Source organism: Akebia trifoliata, chromosome 10, assembly GCF_017979445.1.
Source record: "Akebia trifoliata isolate Shusen 1 chromosome 10, ASM1797944v1, whole genome shotgun sequence".
NCBI classification, from domain to species: Eukaryota; Viridiplantae; Streptophyta; class Magnoliopsida; order Ranunculales; family Lardizabalaceae; genus Akebia; species Akebia trifoliata.
This window is the reverse complement of record NC_141384.1, coordinates 29,061,904-29,085,992: the sequence shown is the minus strand read 5'-3', so window position 1 is coordinate 29,085,992 and position 24,089 is coordinate 29,061,904. Positions and strand designations below refer to the sequence as shown.

The window sequence follows — 24,089 nt, the reverse complement described above, 5'->3', positions numbered from 1 at the left end:
TGGCGTGCAGCTACATTGGCTGACACGTTCGTTGTTGGAGTAGACTGGGAATGGTGTGTAATTCGGGCTTCACAAGTAAGAAGCATAGAGTAGACCTCCTCCATTGTCAGTGACTCATCGCGAGCAGAGATGGTAGTGACAAGGGAGTCATATTCTGATCCCAAACCAGCAAGCAAATAAGTGATGATGTCATCAGTGTTCAATGGTTGCCCAGCAATTGCAAGGTTGTCTGCAAGACGTTTAATATGCATGAAATATTCACTTGCCGTCTGATTGTTTTTGCGAGCTGTTGAGAGTTGAGTCCGTACTTGGATGATTTGAGCCCTGGACTGAGAAGCAAAAGAGGATGTGAGAGCAAGCCACACTTCACGAGAAGTTGTGCAGTGAGCAACCTGTGCAAGAACTTCATCAGTGAGAGAAGCATTGAGACAACTAAGAATTAAATTGTCTTGAGTTTCCCAAATGTCAAAAAGAGGATTCGGAGTCGTGGTGCCATTGTCGGCAACAATTTCCTTAGACGGTGGCTGGAGAGAACCATCGAGGTAGCCAAAAACCTTTTGGCCTTTCAAATATGGAAGCATGGTGGCCTTCCAGGTGGGGTAGTTGGTACGGTTGAGTTTAGTAATATTGAGAGAGGAGGTGGGATTGAAGAGGGGAAGTTGAGTGGGCTGAGTAGTAGTCATGATGAAGAGAGAAAAAAATTGCAGAGAGATGACGTTGGTCTATTGTTCTGATACCATAAAGGAATGAAGAGATAAAGGAATGAAAAGAATGTTCTCTGTTTTTTTTTTTTTTCATTTTGATATGTGTACAAGTGTTGCTATATATAATAACATTGGAGAATCAATTAAGGATATAACGGATATATTCAAATTTTGAAATATAAAAACTGAATCCCAGATTTTACGCATCCTATTATTGAATCCCAGATTTTACGCATCCTATTATCTTGTGCTTGATTTGTGGTGGCTGATGACAGCTTTGTGATTCGGCATCAGGTGCACCAATAGCTTGTACCTCTCACCTTTCACAAAGGAAAATGAAAACGTAGTATAGAATGGCTTTGATAATCTTTGAAATGTTGAATATTTTTTTTTTCTTTTTACCTACTTCAAAGAAAGTCTAACTATGTTTGGTAACATTGCTGAAGACTGAAGTCTGGAAACATCTAAAGTTTGAAACTAGAAATCAGATTTCAGAAATTTCATCCAGCATCCCTCCATCGCTGGTTCAAACTTCTGAATTTTTATTCTAAAATTTGAAATTTAAATTAAAACAAATAGAAATAAACCTTCTAAAATCTGAATTTTAAAAGTGGACTATTTCCATTCAGACTTCAGAAGTATTACCAAACACATACTAACACAAAATTCAGTAAACAAGAAAAAGACCTAATCTTGACTTTTTCTGTATTTATATAAATTAGAACTACTATAATCATTGAAAGAATTAGGAAATCCAGTAGATTGGCCTTGAAATTGTCTATAATTTTAATTTATTTTTACCCATTTCAAGAAACTATATAAACAAATTCATTCAAAAAAAAACCCATTGATTTTTTCTCTCTCTCAATTTTGACAAGTTAAAGCTACTAAAGATCATGGAAAGCAAAAGAAACAGAAAATCCAGTAAAATGATCTTAAAGTTGTCTAAAATTATAATTTCTAATCTTTAAAAAAAAAAAATCTATTAATAAACAAAGATCATTTTTGTGAATCTCTTTAATAAAAAATAAAAAAGAAATAATCTTTCAAATAAAAAAATGCCTCAAAATGTTCTGAAATCTTTTGACTTGTTTCCTATTAGGTTAGGTTGTGTTAGGTAACATTTATGAAGTTTGGTAACATCTGAAGTCTGGAAACTAGATAATATGTTACTTTGAGAGAACATAGTAATTGGCCTTGTGAATTATTAGTTGGATAACTTTGTAATCGGATAATATGTTACTCTTAACCTCCATTTATTAGAGGGTATAATTTTTAGATTTTGTGATTGCATTTTGAATGAGATTAGCAAGATTTGTGATTGTAAGGATTCAATGATGATGATTATAGATATGTTTTTTGTGACCTCCTCAAGATCTATGAGCTCTTCTAGGATCGACCTTCAGTTCCTTGGAGATCTTCTTGTTCCATGTTTCACAAAGCCTCCAATGCCAAAGTCAAACCACATAATGAAAATATAGTGGGATTTTAGAGTAAGATTTTTTCATACATTTGTGTGTGCTGCCCTCCCCTTATTTATTAGGAAAAACTTCTCCCTTTTGCACGTTTCCCCCCTTATCCCTTTTTATTTAGGGATTTGATTCGTGGGAAATCTTCTACCTAGGAGTCTTTCTCGGGTTGAGGCACTCAAATCTCAAGAATTATGGGATTAGAACTCTATTTGTTTAAGGAATCACGTTCCCCTTGAGCTAATTCTTAGTCCCCTCTTCGGAACCTTACCAAAGTATTATAGATTATTAGGTCAGACTTCGACCCTTATTGAGTTAAGCACTTTGTTATGGACACGTGTTGTTATTCTGGGAGACCGGGATTTTATCCCTCCACAATGATGATGGTGTTTCTTGAAATACTTGGCTAACATGATTTTATCTTTTTTGAATCTTGAACTAATTTAGAAAGTTCAGCTAGTTTAACAAAAACAAAAGCTAATGAAGATATTTCTCAAAAGTTGTTCTTCTTGTCTTGATAGATTAGCATATGATGAAGATGGTTGTGAACCCAATTCTATAAATGGCTTCCCCAAAATAGCAAGTTATCATATTCAAGTGGTGATTTGTATTAAAATCCCCACCACAAAGTAGTCTACATTGTTGTTGTTAGAAACTTCGAAACGTTCAAGAGCCAACTTCATTCACCACCAAAAAGAATGGTTTTATGCCCAACTAGACCAACAAAGTCAACATGAGTTGGTACTAACTTGTCCAAGACGTCAAGTTCTTGCTTGTCCCTGAAGAATTCTGAAAATTGATGATTACTTGTTGTATTTGATAATAAACGAGTTGGCCAAGTGACAAAAAAAAAAAAATTAGAATCTTGTAATCTACTGCAATTCCTTTCTCGTAATCCTCAAAAGTTCATGCAAAGAATGTTCTAGATTCCAAAAGAAAACCCCTCAAAAAATAGTATTTTGTTATTAAAAAATAAAAAATATACACTGTGAATATAATTGCAAATTTCAGGATCATTATCTTTCTTCCCACATTTTTTTTTTCCTCCGATGAGTATCTTTTCTCCCCTCATGAACACTGTTACCATCCAATCATCATATTACCCACCCGTGCCTTTCACTGGTCAATAATGAGTATCAAGAACTCTAGGAGGCCCCATCGAGGAGATCATCCTCACAAAAAATCAGTTAATTCTGAAACTCCTAACTCTATCAAAAGTGTTTTACAAAAATAAGATGGTCCACAATTCTTCAACATGTAAATTGGAGTTAGAAGTTTCGGATTGAGCTTATTTTTTGTGAGGGTGATCTCCTCACCATAGAGATCACCCTCACAAAAAATTAGATCATTCCTGTATATTACAAAATGTTTGACTATCTTTAGGTCCTCCGAAGGATTCTATATATATATATATATATATATATATATATATACATGGTGAGGAGATCTCCATACTGAACTAATCATCCTCAGCAAAAGTGATTGGTCACTGAGAGAAAATTGCGGGGGAACAGTTTAAGTGCTTTATTTTTAGAAACTTTTCAGTACACATAGCATCGTGGCATTGGTGCATTGGATCATCAGCTTAGCAAATAACTTTCAAAACAACAAATCTTTGTTCCTACGCAATTTAGTTGTACATCGATTATAATGCACACATGGGTCCAAAATAATGAACCGCGTGAAAGAGACCCAAAAATGGATGGTTGCTTTAAAAAAAAACTGTGATAGTGGGGACCACTCCAAATGATCATTTTTTTTTAGTATCGATAATCTAACACCCCCATGGCATATTCAAAATACTCGCGTGGCGTGGGATGTGCTAGAATCATAGATTTTCTTTCATCGAGATACACAATTGCACAAATTTATGGGAATGTGTAGTTGTGTATCTCAAGGCATAAATTCTATGATTCTAATACATGCCAGTCAAGAGAGTATTTTGAATATACCTCGTGGGGTGCCAAATTATCAAGACTCTTTTTTTTATTAGAGATTATTTTCAACGGAAAAAATCTATGAATAATGAGTTGTGACAATCTGACTCCCCCACGTGACATACTCAAAAGACCCCCGCAAATGTGGCATGTGCTAGAACAATAACTTTTATGCTTTGGGATACACAACTGCACATCCCCATAAATAGGAGGGATTATTCAGGAATAATAAAGGCCCTAAAAGGTAGTGGGCCCCACTTTGTATGGTTAGGAACACATGGCGGTCCTTGATTGGGCTGCCACATAAATTGTCTTTGTCCGGGTATAAACCCCAAATTCTATGTGTATATTAGGTTTCATTATGCAACATAAATGTACTTAAGAATTTATCTTGTAACTTCAAAACCACAGACAAAGAATGAATTAGTTCTGGGATTTTTTTTTTTTGAGCCTCCATGCCTAGTTTCAGATATGCTCGTGGGCTTTAGAATTCCATAGGTTTATTAGTCTCATGATCCTTTTTGGAATGTAAATAGCTATAAGAAGGTACGTCAATCAATTCTATTTTTGAAAGGTGTAGGTGTTGAGAACGCTTGTTAGATGATGAATAGCCAAATTTGGAAATTGCTTAAAAAACAAAAACACATTCTTCCAAGTTCTGATTCTTGGATTATGCAATGAAGGAAAGATGCCTCTGCAACAGCCAAGAGGATCTCCCAAATTGCTACAAGTTTTGTGTGTATTCAGTAATGGTCGAGCTTGACTTCTCAGTATACATCTCTCTCTCATCTAACTATCTCCTTCTCCTTCTTCTATCTCTACCCTAGTTCTCAATCCCATTTTTGTGTTCTAGCAACTCATTGAGAGTTTGTGAAGTGTAAAGGATTATTGATTGAGTCTTGATGACTTGAGATCATTGCACAATTTTAGAGCTTAGTGGATTGTTCTAAGCCTGATAGGCTTTCAGGATGTTTCCCTGAGCACAAATCGAAACGTTGTGTTATCATTTATGTTTGTTTAATTGTCTCTGTTATTACATTGAGCACAAATCGAAACCGAGTGATTAAGACCAATTCATCCCATTGTTGGTCTTAACGGTATTTTCTAGGGTGTGATGGGAAGTTCATTACCTCACTAAGGGTGTTGGGAAGTGATTTCTCTCTAATAAATTCTTTATAGAAAAAAGTGGGAAAAAATGTGTTATGGTGCAATTCCACTCCCTATATACTAAATCAAACCCTTGCTTATTCGCAAGGGTATTTTTTGGGGGTATTTTTTAGTAATAGCCCATAGGCATCTCAATCATTTATTTATTTCTTCCATAATAAAACCTTAAGAAGTAACAACAATCACAGGTTAGACAACTAAAACAAGTGTTGGAAAACATACAACTAATAAGACAATAAAGGGAAATACGATGATTTTGTGTGGTCGTTTAGAAAAATTGCTCAACCTCATGCACACTTGCACTGTATATTAAGAGTCTCTTGGTACACATTTATGAGACAATATAGGCTCTTAAAAGAGCATAATGATAAACCAACTAATTTTAAGTTTTGGAGTAAATTCAATTATATTGTCACACAATATTCTAAGTACATTAGTCAACTTTCTTATGGCACATCATGTTTCCCTCATTCTAAATCATTCACAATTGCACACTCATAACGACACTTATAAACGCATTATAAATTAGAGTATATGAATAACTTGAAACAGAAATAGTTGTCCTTATGTTGTTCTCACGCAAAGGGCCAGGGCTCACAAAACATACTCAGATTCTATCCACTATTTACATGCATCCTTTTTCATTGGTTTCTACACTTCTATAGTTGTATTTTATGTGCAAGAAGATAGGATGCACACATTATCCTCTATTGTTTCACATCAGATGTACATGGAGAATATTGTCAACCCAAAGCATTTGTTTCTTCATTATATCCACAAAGCACCACTAGCTGCACTGAAAGGTCAACTGGTGCTTCTCTATCAAACAAGCATTGATCCTCTATTAAGATGTTATGACCCGAAGAAATAAGGATCCAACTTTCGGCACCATTTAACACCTAGATGCTTTTGGTGCATTGGTTAGGATCAGATCATATCAAATAATATCAGAGCAAACACCATGTTTCGGGTTCGATTCTTGGAAGCAGCGACATGAGGAAAGGACAAAAGAAGGAAATTAGCATGAAAACAGCCACAAATTAGGCTGCCGCATGGACAGCAGCTGCAGAGTCTGGCGGTGTGTTACGGCCCAAAGAGATGACGGCTCAACTTTTCATACCATTAACACCTAGGTGGTTTTGGTGCATTCGTTAGGTTCATATCATAAAAAATTTCCCTTTTTATGTTGAAGAGATTGATAGATGGAACCATGTGCATCAAAACCAACAAAAATCCAGTGATAAATACTATAATGAAAAACCCTTCACTCTATTAATAAAAGTGCTTGAATCCAAAAACAATAGTTAGTAAAGGTATGTTGTACACATTTTTGTGAAGGTGATCTTCATGTTGAGAAATGTTCGATTAGATGGTCCAAAATATTATCCATGTACACCCAACAAAATGTGATATTCATGACTAATTTAGTAAGTAATCATGGAGATTTCATAGTTTAGAGTATTTTAATATCTCAAGGATAAGTATATATTACTTTTCTAGACAGCTAAGAGTGAGTAAAAAATGACAATTAAATAATAATAATCTCTCTTTAATACAAAATGTGGAAGGATATTGGGTTCTATTTAGAATGATTAACTTGTTTAAGATTGATAATCTCTGCTTAAACATTTATTTTATAAATAATATATAATTTTGAGCTCAGAATGACCTATTTGAGCAGAATTCAAGGGTCTCCTCCTTGCTTGGTAAGGAAGAGAGATGTACATTGTGCTGCTGTATCCTCAGGGCTGGTGACTGTAAATGAAAAGAAAATAAAGCTAAAATCAATTTAATATTCCAATAGGAAATTAAGAAAAAAAAGGCAATGAATTAGCCAAAGAGAAACTAAATACACAAAAAACTTGAACCATCAATGCCGCATAGCTGAGTATGAGTTGTTAGGGTTTGGGTTTGAGTATTCTAAAATTGTCCAGATTTACATAGTTCGTTGATATGCTTAGTAAGATACCCATATTCTTGTTCGTCTGTCTCCATTGACGCAAAAGTGAAAAGAGTTAGGCGGGAGGGGGGTATGAGGTGTGTTTACAGTACATGAATAGTGAACATAAAAGCATATCTGACACAAGAGATAGAGAGAGATTCTATTGCCACATCAACTTTTGCTAATGCCACCCCAATTCATATGTAAATCACCAAAGAATTAGCACATGTTTTGGGGTGGCCTTAGCAAAAGTTGGTGTGGCAATAAAAGCTCTCTTGACACAATCCTACCAGCAAACATAAAAGCATACCTACTATCTATTACATGGAATGGAATATGGATTTGAGATTACCTGTGTGTCCCACTGTTCGTTCCGATTCATAAATCTCATAATCATTTCCTCCCTATTCAAACAAAAGAAAACAGAAAATCTTATTTTAGATTCAAGGAACATGTGCAGATAGAAATTGCATTGTAACTTTTGTCACCAAAGATATGGTGAAAGAGGACATGTGATGCAAGGGAGGGAATGATGAAAAAGGTGAAGCTAGTAGAGTTAAAATGGGTTACCTTGTACGTTTTGTCACCAAAGAAGTGGATTTCATGAAAATCATCAAGGTATTTGAGGCAATATGTTTTGTCCCAACCTTGAGGGAATACCTGTTACAAGCGTTATGCAAGGAAAAAATATGGTGTTTCATTCAATAATTCAAGGCCACCAACACATAAACTCAGGTTATAACTCACTCACATCAAAGCTTATCTGTCCTCCAATAGAAAATGTCAGGTTTAAGTGTGCAAACTTCTCTCGAAGCAGAGAGACCATTTTTGAGCGAATGTTGTGAACCTGATTTTGTTTTTTTAAACAAATATATCAGTATCTGATGAAAAATACCATAGTAGATTTCAAAAAACGTATACATCAGCAACAACATCAAATATATACCTTTTCATACTGTACAAAGTCATCCCGTTCCTCTTGACTGCAATTTTGCCCAATAGGCGATACATTAAGCATCCCACTTCGGAACTCTATGAACGTACCCCTAGAGAAGCAATTAAAAGATAAAGGATTGTTTTCTTTAAGTTTGTTTTAACATTACCATAGACGAGCACTTCAGTATTCACTAACCTTTTTATGGGAATATCCAAGTCAGCAATATAATGAAGTGTAAAATTAATAAATTCCTGCACAAGCATTTTTGATCCGTTACAACAGTATCTACAAAGAGAAATAATAAGTAAATTCTTGGAAGAGGAGGCCCACAATTTGTTTTCTTTATCCTTAGATGGGACGGACCATTCACCATATATTAACTAGGAAGTTTGGTGTCAGTTGAACAAATAATGTCCCTCCTTTCTACCTTTTGTAGAACCTCAGGTTCTAATGGAGTGGTAACTTGGATTACCTCTAAATAAGAGTACTCTTACGAGTGATAGGAGGGAAGCAGAAGGTAAGGTCTTACCTTGAGTTGTTCTTCTCCAAGAAATGACTTCAAGCTCTGGTGATACAAAGAGAAAACCGTGAGACCATTAAAAGGATAAGAAACACATATGACCATAAATAATTGAACTAGGTTGTGGGGCTTAAGAACTCCAAGCTTTAATTATGGGATAAACCATGAATCCGAAACCTACACGCCGGGGAGTCAGACTACATTACTCAACTCCCAACGAAGTTCTCTAACAGAACTAATTGGAGAAAAATACAAATTTACAAACTATTTTGAGGCTAGAAAATTTCTTGATTTTCTATCGCATAAACAGGAAAAAAATTATACCTGCGTGCCAATAAGCTTCCCATCTTTGTGAGCCACAAGACCATTTTCAGAAAAGACATAATCATAATCATTGATAACTGGAAGGACGAAACAAGGATCCACAGATGTCAGACCTTACAATGAGATCAGAAGTTACTCGAAGATTCTTGAGAAGTCCGACTGATGGAGTGATTACCTACCTAGTAGTGCCCATTGACATGTCTACAAGTAGAAACTATATGAAAAAACCCATAGAAGGGTAGAATATAACATCTTTAAATAGGTTGAGTTGAATACCATAGAAAATGATTTGCAATTCAACTATAAAAGAATACTTTAAATGGTACGACTCAGTAAAAGATTGAAATTTTAGAATTTGAGGCTACTTAATGGTTTTAATATTAGTTTTGTCAATGGCTTGTGGAGAAAAAACATGAAATCCAACATTGTGGTCTGTTTCAGCCAATAAACTCTTGCAATTCATTTAACATCCTTGCCTGTAGTAACGCTTTCCTTAGCCAAAGCGCTTTCCTTAGCCAAAGCGCTTTCCTTCTTATATTAAACACAAACTAGATGAAGAATATCAGAATTTAGCTGAATTGGGACTCTCAGTTTTTCCCTTTTGGGAAATTCAGAATCTATGTACCTGGAATCTAATGAATGCCCTTAAGCACAATATATGGACACATGTTTTGAATGCAAAGGGTAGCAAACTAAAAAATTTAGCATGTACTACTGAACAGATCTACAGGACCAAAAGTCAGTATGGTTGGACTATCTTAAATATTCAATTTCACTCTATTCCTCCAGACGGTACAACTAATTCAATAAAAAGATCTATAGTTCAAATGATAAAAAATATTCAATCATGTTTATTATTGACCTTGGGAGTATCCTAGGTGAAACCCATTCAGTGGTGGGTCAGGACCCACTGACATGAGACATGAGACATTGATTGAGGTATTGTGCTCAAGGATAGCATTTTCCGAGTACTCACAGATGCGAGGAGCTCCGTATTTATTTATTTTTTTTTTGTTTTATTTGAGGTTTGCAGGTGTGTATCTTCCTTTATTATTTTCAGTGTTTTTCAAATTGAACTAATTTAATAATTATGAAATGCAAATTCTCGCTCTTTCAGGCTATATCTTTTTCCCAATTTAGGGGCCGGGGTGGGCACATCCATGCCAAAGCATGTAAGAAGCAAACAAACTCTACAATATTAGCACATGGTCCACATATTCCACAAAAATATGTCTTTTAAGCATCCATTTTCACAAACACAGAGTCTATAAAGGAAAAATTACTAGTACAGACAAGAACTCTTCTTCCAACACAGCAGGTCACTTTGTTTACTCTCCCTCATTCTTTTATCTTAAATTGATAAAAATCATTCATGGTACTTTCACAAAAATCCAATCTTTGAACAGGAAAAATGTTAGTGGGGACAGAAAAACTACATCACTTGTGCAATCTCCCAAGATTCAAAATGTAGAACAAATCTCATCTTTTCCACATGAGGAATAAAGCTATAACTATGAAATCAAATGGTAAATTTTAATTACAGAGCATGCTGAGGCAACTAGGAGATAGTAATATCTATATTTTCTACTAAAAAAAATAAAACATTATCCAAGTTCCTTCCATTACATGTGAAAGCCAAGGTCTAGGAAAAGCAAACCTGATTTCCCAAGCTGCTTTGATATCTTAACAAGATCAGATCCTCCAACAACACCAACCGTAACAACCTGAAGATTTAAAAAACTAGTAAAATTTAAAAGAATGTGTTGGGTCATGCAAAAAGGGAGCCAAATTCAAAAGAAGCATCAGAAGCATCTCAGTATCAAAATTACACTATTGCTGCGGTGAAAAATGGAAGATAGACAGAATTACGCAATCAAGTACCTTCCGAAGGTTCCGCATGAATTCTAACATCTTTGGAGTCGCTTCCTGCAATGGGACAAGCTATATAAGATAAAGCAATAGCATAAACTAGATTTCAACGATTTATAAAGCTAAGTCAGGTGAATTGACCCATGATTGACCTAACTTGAGAACAAAAGGCAAAATTGGTTGTCTGTAAAATCAGCCAAAAGAGAACTTCTCTACCTGTCTAATGCTTAACTAGCTCAGTTTGAGGCATCAACCTGAATTACAATTGGTTGATGAGCTGTACAACTACTATGACAAAGATCACAAGTTTGGTCTTAGATAACACATCTAAGTAAAAAAAACATGCATCAAAACTAGCTGAGGTTTACATTGACTGATTAGACACGTCCAACTCCATCATCGAATCAGAACTTACTGACCCACTAAACCTCCATTGTAAGTGGTTAGGATTTCTATAACAGTGAGTGACTGTGGATCATAGTCACGAAATTTTCCAAAAATTCATAAAATTCTCAGAATAAGGGATTAATCAATTGAATTAGAAAATTGAGGAATTAATCAGTGGTTTATTGATTAATCGTCAAATATGGTAGCATTTTTACCTTTCCCGGTAAAATTTTTATTTTCTTCAACAGTCAAATCTCAAGAACAAAATAGGGATTTTAGGGCGGAAAAAGATGATGGGTTTTAGAAAAAATCTCCGAATGAACTAAATTGAACCCCTACCAAAAAATTATCAAATCCAAACCTTGTTACTATGATGTAGATCCAGACAATATGGAGATATAAATGGGAAAAAAATAGAGAACTTACAATAAATTTAAAAAAAATTCCATAAGAAGAAATTTATAAACATATAAAATTTATAACACAATAAATTTGTTTCTAAGGAAACAATTTTAAGGAAAAAAAATAAAAATTCTAAGCTTCCATGCAGGGGCGAAAATGAAAAATTGGAGCATAAAGCCAAGTACCTTTCTTGGAGCTGTAAGTGTCCCATCAAGATCAAATAAAGCAATCAAACCCAACTTCTTCGAGGTCATTATCAAGAATTTCTACAACCACATTCACAAAATTATCAAAGTTCCTACATTATCAAATTCTTCTAAAACTCAGAAACTTAACAGCCAACAAGATTAATTTTTTGAAGAAAAAATAGCCAATTCGAAAGTATAGAAAGCTAAATTTGAGCCAAATCTTAATTAAAAACGATTTCGAGTTCGATTTGATTAGTATGGACAAAGTCCATCACCAATTAGGACAAGGCCGAGCTCTCTCGTTTAGCAGATACCGAGTAGATGATCAATCCAGCTTCTATTTTATAGCAAAAAAGACGAATTTGATTCTCACTTTTACCTCAATTGAACTCGGAAACGAAAAGATAAAAAAGAACAATTATGAACGAAGAAGAAACCTTGGATTAGGTTAAAAGCTTAATTACAACTTTAGATCTTGAGAATTAAGCAATTTTACCTGTAAAAATCTCGGAAGTTGAGTTTTCTGAACTAAAATTTGAAGCAGACGGAGACCGTTGCGGACCTTCGAAGGAAAAAAAAAAAAAGTAAAAAATAAAATAAAATTTTGGGAGTTCCCGGGGTAAAAAATAAATCTTCGAGTGGGAAGTCTCAGATCAAGAATTAGATATTGTATCCTATGCTCCACGGAATCAGATAGCTAATTGCCTCCCAACGCTTGTTTGATCGCCACGTCAACAGATTCTAATCAAATCGAATATAAGATATTCAGATTCGAATTTGAATCCACAAATATTCAATAATATCCGATTTGGTACTTAGAGTTGAAGAACTATCATGAATGGATCCAAAAAAATGAGTTCGACTCTCCCACGGTCATTCATGGGAGAGAAGCATCGGGATTCCAACCACAAATCTCGAGATGTATTTGTCACATCATACTCATTCTCGTGTCACTCCAAACAAAGGAAATCCCAAATCGATTTTACTTGTACCTCTCACTCCCCACAAAGGAAATAAAAACCTAGCATAGAATGACCTTGATGATCTTTGAAATATTGAATATATATATATATATTTATATATTTATCTTTTACCAACTCCAAGAAAAAAGTCTAACACAAAATTCAGTAAAAAAGAAAAAGATCCAATCTTTTTATTTATTTATGAATTTATATAAATTAGAACTACTATAATCATTGAAAGAATTAGGAAATCTAGTAGATTGGCCTTGAAATTGTCTAAAATTCTAATTTATTTTTACCCACTTCAAGACATTATAAAAAAATTCATTAAAAAAAAACCATTGATTTTTTTTCTCTCTCTCTCAATTTTGACAAGTTAAAGCTACTAAAGATCATATAGAAAGCAAAAGAAATAGAAAATCTAGTAATATGGTCTTGAAGTTATCTAAAATTATAATTTCTAATATTTATAAAAAAAAAATTCTATAAATAAACAAAGATCATTTTCATGAATCTCTTTAATTAAAAAAGAAAAAATAAATAATGTTCAGAAACCTTTTAACTCGTTTCTTATTAGGTTAGGTTGTGTTTGGTAACACTTCTGAAGTTTGGAAACATCAGAAGTCTGGAAACCATATAATATATTACTCTAAAAAAACATAGTAATTGGCCTCGTGAGTTGTCATTTGAATAACTTTGTAATGGGATAATATGCTACTCTTAACCTCCATTTAGAGGGTATAAATTTTAGACTTTGTGGTTGCATTTTAAATGAGATTAGCAAGATTTGTGATTGAAAGGATTCAATGATGATTATTATAGATGTGTTTTTTGGGACCACCTGAGCTTTTCTGGGATCAACCTTCAGTTCTTTGGAGATCTCTTTGTTCCATATTCCACAGAACCTCCAATGCTAAAGTCAAGTCACATAATGAAAATATATAAGAGTTTTAGAGTAAGAATTTTTCATACCTTTATGTGTGTTGTCCTCCCCTTATTTATAAGGAAAAACTTCTCCCTTTATACGTTTCCCCCCTAATCCCTTTTTATTTAGGGATTTGATTCGTATGAAATCTTCTACCTAGGAATCCTTCTCGGGTTGAGGCACTCAAATCTCAAGAATTCTAGGATTAGAACTCTATTTGTTTAAGGAATCATGTTCCCCTCGAGCTAATGTTGTATCCCTATTCGGAACCTTATCAAAGCAATATAGATTATTAAGTTAGACTTTGACCCTTACTAAGTTAAGCACTTTGTTGTGGACACGTGTCGTTGTCTTGAAAGACCAGGGATTTTATAGCTTCACAATGTCAACAGGATTTATCTTTTTTGAATCTTGAAGTTGAATATTCCTCATGGGGGTGTCAGATTATCACGAATCTTTTTTTATTAGAGATTATTTTCAATGGAAAAATCTATGAATAATGAGTCGTGATAACCGGACTTCCCACATGACATACTCATAATACTCTCCTGATTGTGTGGCATATGCTAGAATCATAATCTTTATGCCTTGGGATACACAATTGCAAATCTATGGTTATGAGATGCCGGTAAAGTATTTTGAGTATGTCATGTGATGGGTGTTAGGTTATCAATACTCATGAATAATAAAGGCTAAAAAAATATGATGGGCCCCACTTTTGTATGGTTAGGAACACGTGGTGATCCTTGATTGGGCTGCCGCATAAATGGTCAAATCCAAGTTCTCTGTGTATATTCTCCCTCACACTTACAAGTTTAAACAAATGTCTTCAAACCTTACTTTTTCAATTTGTTATATATTCTCCATCAAACAAAATAATTTATCTTAAAATTATAAAATTAACACTTGAATATATTATAATTATAAAATAGATAAATATTTTATCCAACTGTGTTGATAATATCCAATATCATTAAAATAGTACTTATTTTTAAAAATGATTCTCTTTTTCAATTAAATAATTAAAATTACACTTTGTAAAGCAAACATGAAAATTATGGTTGATACTACTTTTTTCCTTCTTTTTTATTTTTATTATTTCTTTTTTAACTCTCCCTCTAAAAAAAAAACACAAAAAGGATCAACAAGATCATCTTATATAATTATTTTTTATTCATTAAAAAAAAATACTTGACTTGATTTTAGAAAATACAGATAACATAATCCTTGTGGCAATATGCTTTTTTTAATACAATTATCATCATTGCAACAAAGTTCGGATTCGATAATTATTCAGTGGGGCTTCAATTCAAATAAATTCGCAAAAGCTTAGTAAAAAATTCAAGAAAATTTTGGGAAATAAAAAATGATGTTTGGAATTTCTTACTAAAACCCATCATCTTCAACCCGTAAAATACCCTATCTTGTTCTTGAGATAATAAAACATTGAGATTGAAGGGTAGAAACTTTTTACCATCAATCAATAAACCATTGATTAATGCATCGAATTAATTGGCTGGTCCCTAATTCAGTTCTGAGAATTTTATGAAATTCTCAATCTATTGTAATTGTGGGATGCTTTCATTTTAAAAAACAAGAACAAAAAATAAATTAGTAATAGGTTTGTTTAGGGAAAATTTGTACTAATTTGAGAGAGGTTTGGAGAGAGTTGGTTTGACTTTAAGGAAGAATGTGACTAGAACTAGGTAAAAAAATTCCCTACTTGAAAGAAGAAAAAAAACCCTTCGAGAGTGCCTTTCAAGTTTGGAATCAAATGTAGTAATCTAGAAACAATAAAGAAATATGATGAGCAATTCAAATGAGGATAGATAGTCCAAAACTTATTTCAATAAAATCCATATAATCAGAGGATGCAATTGTCCTAACAGATCAATCCAACTCAAATAGGCACAATCAGTACTGAAAACACATCCATAACAGATTCAACTCCATTGACAAGTAAATAAAACACCATTAAGAATACTTCATAGTTGTAGAAGCAGTTTGATTATTAAAGGCATCATCACAATCAGTAATCCTTCTTACCAAAATTCTTGCACCAGAGTTGTGAAGGAATTGGCCGAGCAGGCATAAAAGGCCGTTGCTGCCAAGAAAAAAAAGAGAGAGAGCCTTGTTAGTTCCGAAGCACTCGTAACAATGTATGATACACAGTCATGTGCAAGGAAAAAAAATCATAATAATTTTACTAAATTAAACAATTTACACAAGGAAAAGTGGTTAAGTGCCGGGTATGTTAAATACACAATTTGACAACAAGCATAAGATACTAATCTATTTGATTGAATAATGCTGAAGTGACCTCAAGATTGTACCTCATATCGCACATCCTGACGTGAAAATGTGTAGGAACCATAGATGGTTTTCTTAAAGATACGAGTCAATTGGGCATAGATTTAGATAGCACATGAATTAACGCAGGCTAACCCATTGGTAGATTGATGACTAATTTGGAAATTTCCCCTTTTTTATTCATGTAAAACTTCTGCATCATTGGAGTTTTGGACAAAAGCTATGTAACAATGGCAAAACAGTTTAAAGAGTTTTCAGCTGTGTCAGACGTGTATTGACACATTTACTAATATCAACAAAAACTGCAAGTTGGAGAGGCTCTAAAGAGAAAGAGAGGACCAAAAAAAAATTCGATGGAGGTAGTCAGAGCGGATATGAACACATTTAAATTAACAGATTCAGATTATTAGAGGAATACAATTTGTTCAGCCAACCCCTAATTTTTGGGACAAGGCTTTGATGAACATGATGATGATTTGTTCAAATAAGGCTTTCAACAGATCCAAGACACATTTTGACATTTGAGGCAGTATCACCCTTAATTCATAATTCAGTTTACGAAATGGACTCTAGAAGAGGATTGTTGTGTTCCAATCCTCTTTACATTAATTTAACGAAGTGTCGAACACAGCAGTCAATGTTTGATAACTTTATAGTGAATGAAAATGTTTTCTTGTACTTCTTATACATCTCTTCCCTTTTTATGTCTAAATTAAATAACTAACCAAAACCTCATATTGCAGTATATGTGTACAAGTTTAAGCTTCTTGAAGGCGTTGTGTGAAAAATGCGCACACTTACTCCAATTTTTTTTGTTTTTATAAGTACTTACTCCAATAAAACAATGTATATGATTATTTCATTTGTTGAGAAGTACCCAGGCAACTACAACACCACACACCACGGTGGGGAGTTCAGGCCCTAAATTAATGTGCTAGAAGGGGGTTCTTTCTCTGATAATTTCTTTACACATAAAAGTGAAAAAAAAAAAAAGTATTATGTTTCATTATGCAACATAAATGTTGTTAAGAATTTATCTTGTAACATCAAAACCACAGACAAAGAATGCATTAGTTATGGGATTTATTTGAACCTCCATGCCTAGTTTCAGATATGCTTGTGGGCTTTAGAATTCCATAGGTTTATTAGTCTCATGATCCTTTTTGGAATGTAAATAGCTATAAAAAAGAGCCAATCATGCAAATCTAAGAAGGTACGTCAATCAATTCTATTTTTGAAAGGTGTAGGTGTTGAGAATGCCTGTTAGATAATGAATAACTGAATTTGGAAATTGCCCAAATAACAAAAATACAATCTTCCAAGTTCTGATTCTCGGATTATGCAATGAAGGAAAGATGCCTCTGCAACAGCCAAGAGGATCTCCCAAATTGCTACAAGTTTTGTGTGTATTTAGTAATGGTCGAGCTTGACTTCTCAGTGTATATCTCTCTCTCATCTAACTATCTCTAAGCCTGATAGGCTTTCAGGATGTTTCCCTGAGCACAAATCAAAACGTTATGTTATCATTTATGTTTGTTTAATTCTCTCTGTTATTACATTGAGCACAAATCGAAATCAAGTGATTAAGACCAATTCATCCCATTGTTGGTCTTAACAATGGTATTTTCTAGGGTGTGATGGGGGTTCATTACCTCACTTAGGGTGTTGGGAAGTGATCATCTTAAATGATTAGAGGGTTTTCTCTCTCTAATAAATTCTTTATAGATAAAAGTGGAAAAAAATGTGTTATGGTGCAATTCCACTCCCTATATACTAAATCAAACCCTTGCTTATTCGCAACAGTATTTTTTAGTAATAGCCCATAGATATCTCAATCATTTATTTCTTTCTTCCAAACATACAACTAATAAGACAATAAAGGGAAGTATGATGATTTTGCGTGGTCGTTTAGAAAAATTGCTCAACTTCATGCACACTTGCACTGTATATCAAGAGACCATATAGGCTATTAAAAGAGCATAATGATAAACCAACTAATTTTAAGTTTTGGAGTAAATTCAATTATATTGTCACACAAAATATTCTAAGTACAGTAGTCAACTTTCTTATGGCACATACTGTTTCCCTCATTCTAAATCATTCACAATTGCACCATCATAACGACACTTATAAACACATTATAAATTAGAGTATATGAATAACTTGAAACAGAAATAGTTGTCCTTATGTTGTTCTCACGCAAAGGGCCAGGGCTCACAAAACATACTCAGATTCTATCCACTATTTACATGCATCCTTTTTCATTGGTTTCTACACTTCTATAGTTGTATTTTATGTGCAAGAAGATAGGATCCACACATTATCCTCTATTGTTTCACATCAGATGTACATGGAGAATATTGTCAACCCAAAGCATTTGTTTCTTCACTATATCCAAAAAGCACCACTAGCTGCACTGAAACATCAACTGGTGCTTCTCGATCAAACAAGCATTGATCCTCTATTAAGATGTTATGACCCGAAGAAATAAGGATCCAACTTTCGGCACCATTTAACACCTAGATGCTTTTGGTGCATTGGTTAGGATCAGATCATATGAAATAATATCAGAGCAAACACCATGTTTCGGGTTCAATTCTCGGAAGCAGCGACATGAGGAAAGGACGAAAGAAGGAAATTTTTTTTTTTAGATCCACAAAAGAAGGAGATTAGCATGAAAACACGCCACAAAGTAGGCTGCTGCATGGACAGCAGCTGCAGAGTCTGGCGGTGTGTTACGGCCCAAAGAGATGACGGCTCAACTTTTCATACCATTAACACCTAGGTGGTTTTGGTGCATTCATTAGGTTCATATCATAAAAAATTTCCCTTTTTATGTTGAAGAGATTGATAGATGGAACCATGTGCATCAAAACCAACAAAAATCCAGTGATAAATACTACAATGAAAAACCCTTCACTCTATTAATAAAAGTGCTTGAATCCAAAAACAATAATACATAACAGGGGGGAGCTGGTGGCACCCCAACTTTTACTAATTACACCCCAATTTCTTAAATTATTTATCACCCTAATTAAAGATTAAAACACACCATTCAAACACTACAAAAGCTTGGTTCAAGTTATTAGTTCAACACTACAAAGCATCATAACACATTCAAAACAACTTCAATAGTTGTTTACAATTAGGATTAGGCTCATATAAAATCTTAAATCTAACAAATAGATATCTAAACAAAAAAAGAGATAAAGTTTCTATTGGCACTCCAACTTTTACTTATTCTCAGCATTGATCTATTTTTTTTTTTTAATTGGGGTGTAATAAGTAAAAGTTGGGGTGCCAATAGCAGCTCTCGAAAAAAAAAATGATTATTACACTGCAATTCATGAATATAACACCGAATTACACTTACATAATTAACAATCAAAACCCATAATCCACATTTAGGTTTAGCAAAGCATCAAATTTCAGATATTTCCATGAGAATTAGAAAAAATATGAAGAGAATTGAAATCCAAACCTCGAGCTCTGCAGATTTCATGGCAATGGGGATGCAGATGAGGATGATGCCAGCCATGGCGATAGCAGTGTTTCGCTTCCAATGCTTGGGCCTACAATTTGGGCCTCCAGTCAGAGTCCACACCTTTGTTCTGAAATCTCCATGAGATCCCTCCACGTGTCCATGCTCTCCTCCTCCTCCCATTAATTCTCTATTCTTCTTTAACTGCAAATGTAGATCAGAAGTTAGCTTAGAAAAATCCTAATTAATCAATCAGAGATATTTATATCATTTGAAGCTACGAAGGGGAAATTGAGGCTTTCAAAGAAAACTAAAATGAAGGGAAAAAAAGCGATGTTACGTTACCCTAGTGAGAATTTGAGGACAACAATGAGCTCTTATCAAGTCTCTTACATGAGAGCTCTATTGGCACCTCGCTTTTAATTATTACACACCAATTAAAAATAAAGAAAATAAGTGAATGGTTGAGAATAAGTAAAACTTGGGATAACAATAGAAGCTCTAGTATTTTTTTTTTGCTAGATTTTTATTTTGGGTTTAGGATTTTATATGAGCCTAATTATAATTGTAAACAATTACTGAAATTGTTTGAATAAGTACTATAATGTTTTGTAAAGTTGAGATTATAATTTGAGCCAAACCTTTGTAACGTTTGAAGTGTGTGTTCTAATCTTGAATTGGCGTGTGATAAATAATTTAGGATATTGGGGTGTAATAAGTAAAAGTTGGGGTGTCAATAGAAACTCTCCAAAACTATTACACATGATATAAATAGGTATAAAAGTCATGGTTTTAAAACTTGGATGAATCCAAGTTAACTTGGAAGAGTATGACGGGACTAAGCCATCAAGTAAGTTTTCCAATGCAAATTTGTCACCTTATGGACCCGTTTGTAAATCAATTTGATCCTTTTATTTAAATATAATTTGATCAAAACCATGGATTTGAATTAGTTTCAGCATTTTTTTTTTAGTAATATTAACAATTTTTGAGATTTTAAAATGTTCTTGATCAATATAAATGAGATGTTCTAGATGTATTAATCCAAATTATAACAAAAAAACAAGTATTTTTAAAATATAAGTACCCTTGGCTAAATTCATTGATACATTTGAAATAATCAATCTATCATAAATATAAATATAAATAATATTTTATTTAAAAATTCTCTTGACAAGTAACAAAATGTACAACTGCAAGAACTCAAGAACTTGAGGAGTGTTTAAGCTTAGCAACATTTCAATGTGCATACTATATAAACATTTTGTTACCTAAAAATATCAATTTTAGTTTTTTTTTTTTTGGCAAATATTACACAACTGTTGTCTTGTTGTTGGAAAAATTATTAATATTTCACTACAATCATTGTTTCTAGACACGGAAGGAAATTCAGATTCTGCTATAAATTAAAAAGGAAAAGGTAATTAACAATTTAAAATGGTTCAATTAGGGTTTTTTTTTAAGCTATTAAAAAAAAAAAAAAAAAAAACCCCTAAGAGAACCCTAATTTACTGATTTATGTTCTATTTGGGGTATTGAAGGTATATTAAAGCCCCAATCGAACCCTAATCGTTCGATCGTTGTTTGATTTATAGAATAACCACAAAAATAAAGACGATTGTTGTTCGATCCATAAGCCAAAAAAATTAAAGAACAAGACGCTTACCTTACTCGCCCAAACGCAGAGTGACGAAATAACTCTCGGGTTATAGTTTTTGACGAAGAAAAAAATGATAATTAGATATACCCCCCTTGGTAGATACACTGTAGGTACCCCAGGATTTTGAAAGTGATGGCATACTCTTTGAATCCGGTCTTCTTGAGAGGCTACTAGAAAATGTCCAAGATACCCCTTTCTTATTAATATTTTTTTAAGAGAAAATTTGTGCATATTCTCATGGCTAAAGACTTCCATTTTTCTATGGTTTCGACTTCTATGACTCAATGAGAATAATTATTGCTAAATAAATAAAGGTTTGAAGATAAAAAAATTTTGAGAAAAATGTTATGACCTTAAAGTAGGGGTGTCAATGGGGGAATCGAACCGGAACCAATAGAGCTGGGTTTAATATGGAATCAAATCGATAGGAATTATAATCATTAGGTTCTATCCAATGGGTACCCGCAAGTACTTGGAATTGATTATTTTGTAATTTATTTTTTATGTTATATGTAATTTAAAGTTTCCTTATATTTTAAAATTAACTTATATTATATAAAATTCTTCAATTTTTCATATAAACTAAACATTGAAGTTTAAAACAAGTTATCTCTTCTTAAAGTTTATTATTTGTAAAGAAGATGAATTTTATTTTTTGAAAAAAATATCATTGAATCATATTTTTAGTAGAACAAATTATAATTAAGTTGATATTTGTAAATAATATGTTATTTTTTAAAAGGAAATATAATGATTTTAAAATATATTTTTTCCATTCAATTCTTGAGAATTGAAACCAATGTGTATGTGTGATTCTTGGCGGTTTAGGTAATAATTCCACGTATTTTAGAATCGACATCAAAACCAATAAAAATTGATATCGAAAAATTTTAGTGATTATGATTCTAATTTTCCTAGGAATCAACCCATTGACATCCCTACCTCAAAGATAAAAATGGACTTACTTTGTGAATTATTAATGCCTTTGTGCTTGTGATATATTTGTTAGATTTGTATCAAAGTAAAGTGGGAATGGATCCCCCTATGGTACTTTTTTCACGGTTGAGAGAGTGCCACATCAACAAAACAATAAAATCTGACCGTCTAAATATGAAAGTTCAGTTACCGTCCATTTTAGAAACCTTCAATCAAGTTCAAAAACAATTTTTCTTTTATGAATAATGCTGAAGTGACCTCAGGTTGAAACCGCATATCACACTTCTTGAAGTGAAAGTGTATGGGATTCATAGATGTTCATCGAGTTACAAGTGAAAAAGCATCTATGGTTCCTATCCACTTTCACGTCAAGAAGTGTGATATGAGGTTCCAACTTGAGTTCACTCCAGTATGACTCGTTTTATATATTTTATTTTTTATTTTCAAATCTAATCTAAACCATAAATACTAGACTTGATATATGGAGTACGGATTTATTGTTAAGAAATTTATGTGCTAAGCTGATGAACCAATGGCATGGCACCACGTGTACTAAAAAAAGCATTACAAACTCCAAAATTCTCTCTCCATTTACCAATCATGCTTGCCTGTAATGTCATGCCATTGGTAAGGACAGAAATTTCTTAATAGCAAATTCTCACACTCCCTGATGTGGTATTTTTGCCTCTCAACCATATCATACGGAAAGTACTACAGGGTACAACAGGAAAAAGGTATAATAGAGGATCTACTCCCAAGTGAAGGTTTCCCTTCGATTGGAAAAAAACATGAGACACAGAAATACTTTCTGAAACACTCCCATTCTTCTAGATCTTAGCAAAAGCCTTGGATTTATCTCCAAAATTATCTTATCTTTATGGATTTTTTGAAGACATAATTTGTGCATGTTCTCATTGTTTTGTTGTTTCAACTTCTATCTCTATGAGAAGAAATAAATGAAATTAATCAAAGAAATAATTAAGATTTGTGAAGATATAATTTTTTGAAAAAAATTCTTAAAACCCACATTGTGTTTGAATTGAGAGAAATTGAGAGAAAAAAAGAGAAGATAAATAGTCTCTCCCCTTTTTTTTTCTTGCTTGGATTGTTAAGTAGGAAGAGAAGAGGGGGGGGGGGGGGGGGGGGGAACGACTAGGTTTTCTTTCTCTCCAAAAATGGAGAGATTTGAAGAAAAATCCTTTTAAAATCCTTTATAATTTCAACTCTGTCCCTACATCTCATTTAAAACATTTTAGAATTTTAAAGTTATCCTAATTTCTCTTTGATCAATTCAAACATAATGGAGAGAAAATGAGTTTCTCTTATGTTCTTAAATGGTAATAGAATCCTGTCTTACAACTTTGAAAGCGGGACATGGGGAAAGGACTATCAAGGGGTCGCAAAAGACTACTGAGGATGTCGATAAAAAGGGTGGTTTAGAAAAGGATTACATGGAAGTCAAGAAGGTAACAAAGTGATGGTTGCTACAAAGGCATGGCCTCGTCAAAAAGGATACGAAAGTGCTAGGGACTCGCACAATTAACCCTCAAGTATTTGATGTATCGATTAGGTTCTTATATAAAAAATAAATAAATAGAGAGATTCTATTGCCACAACCTTTTTACTTTAGAGCACCTTAATTCATATGATATCAGTTAAGAATAAACACATCTGAGGGTGTTGTAAGTAGGGGTGCAATTTGGTTCAGGTTGGTTCGATTTGTGACAAAATTGGAACTGAACCAATATAGGTCAATTCCACTAAATAAGAACCAAAACCGAACTGAAATGCCCATAGAACCGAACCAACCCAAACCAATCTATGGTCAGCTTGGTTCTATGAGTTACCAATGTCCTATAACTCTGCTTGGAAACAACATACTTTTAATGAAAATAAATACTGAGTATGAAATTTTATATAATAAGTCATTAATCGATTCATAAAAAAATGTCATTCATTTACTCATAAA

The 24,089-nt window shown here is 33.4% G+C and overlaps 2 protein-coding genes across 6 annotated transcripts; both read right to left on the bottom strand.

Annotated features, from left to right (window-relative positions):
* Positions 1 to 6,788: 6,788 nt before the first annotated feature.
* LOC147393668 (phosphomannomutase-like) lies at positions 6,789 to 12,489 on the bottom strand. 4 transcript variants are annotated; one of them, XM_086456927.1, is made up of 12 exons: positions 12,343 to 12,489; positions 11,844 to 11,924; positions 10,882 to 10,926; positions 10,658 to 10,724; positions 9,001 to 9,077; positions 8,686 to 8,721; positions 8,352 to 8,407; positions 8,166 to 8,265; positions 7,971 to 8,066; positions 7,790 to 7,879; positions 7,572 to 7,623; positions 6,789 to 7,032 (listed from the first exon to the last, which is right to left on the bottom strand). In XM_086456927.1, exons 2-12 carry the CDS (start codon positions 11,910 to 11,912, stop codon positions 6,962 to 6,964), a joined length of 759 nt encoding a protein of 252 aa, XP_086313053.1. In that variant the 5' UTR covers positions 11,913 to 11,924; positions 12,343 to 12,489; the 3' UTR covers positions 6,789 to 6,961. The 4 variants fall into 4 exon arrangements, with proteins under 4 accessions (XP_086313053.1, XP_086313055.1, XP_086313056.1 ...); XM_086456929.1 differs by lacking the exon at positions 12,343 to 12,489 and adding an exon at positions 12,122 to 12,244; XM_086456930.1 differs by lacking the exon at positions 12,343 to 12,489 and adding an exon at positions 11,086 to 11,123 and having other exon boundaries at positions 11,844 to 12,115.
* A 3,072-nt stretch (positions 12,490 to 15,561) lies between these two features.
* LOC147393667 (uncharacterized) lies at positions 15,562 to 21,293 on the bottom strand. 2 transcript variants are annotated; one of them, XM_086456931.1, is made up of 3 exons: positions 21,191 to 21,293; positions 19,525 to 19,728; positions 15,562 to 15,837 (listed from the first exon to the last, which is right to left on the bottom strand). In XM_086456931.1, exons 2-3 carry the CDS (start codon positions 19,705 to 19,707, stop codon positions 15,763 to 15,765), a joined length of 258 nt encoding a protein of 85 aa, XP_086313057.1. In that variant the 5' UTR covers positions 19,708 to 19,728; positions 21,191 to 21,293; the 3' UTR covers positions 15,562 to 15,762. The 2 variants fall into 2 exon arrangements, with proteins under 2 accessions (XP_086313057.1, XP_086313058.1); XM_086456932.1 differs by lacking the exon at positions 21,191 to 21,293 and adding an exon at positions 19,870 to 19,985.
* Positions 21,294 to 24,089: the final 2,796 nt, after the last annotated feature.

Coding starts and splice junctions, on each gene's coding strand:
- LOC147393668 (XM_086456927.1), bottom strand. CDS start 11,912: ATGACCTCGAAGAAGTTGGGTTTGATTGCTTTATTTGATCTTGATGGG. Junction 8,067..8,165: donor ACTTTGTACAGTATGAAAAG/GTATATATTTGA, acceptor AAACAAAATCAG/GTTCACAACATTCGCTCAAA. Junction 7,624..7,789: donor TTGGTGACAAAACGTACAAG/GTAACCCATTTT, acceptor TTGTTTGAATAG/GGAGGAAATGATTATGAGAT.
- LOC147393667 (XM_086456931.1), bottom strand. CDS start 19,707: ATGGGAGGAGGAGGAGAGCATGGACACGTGGAGGGATCTCATGGAGAT. Junction 15,838..19,524: donor TGAAATCTGCAGAGCTCGAG/GTTTGGATTTCA, acceptor TTTTCTTGGCAG/CAACGGCCTTTTATGCCTGC.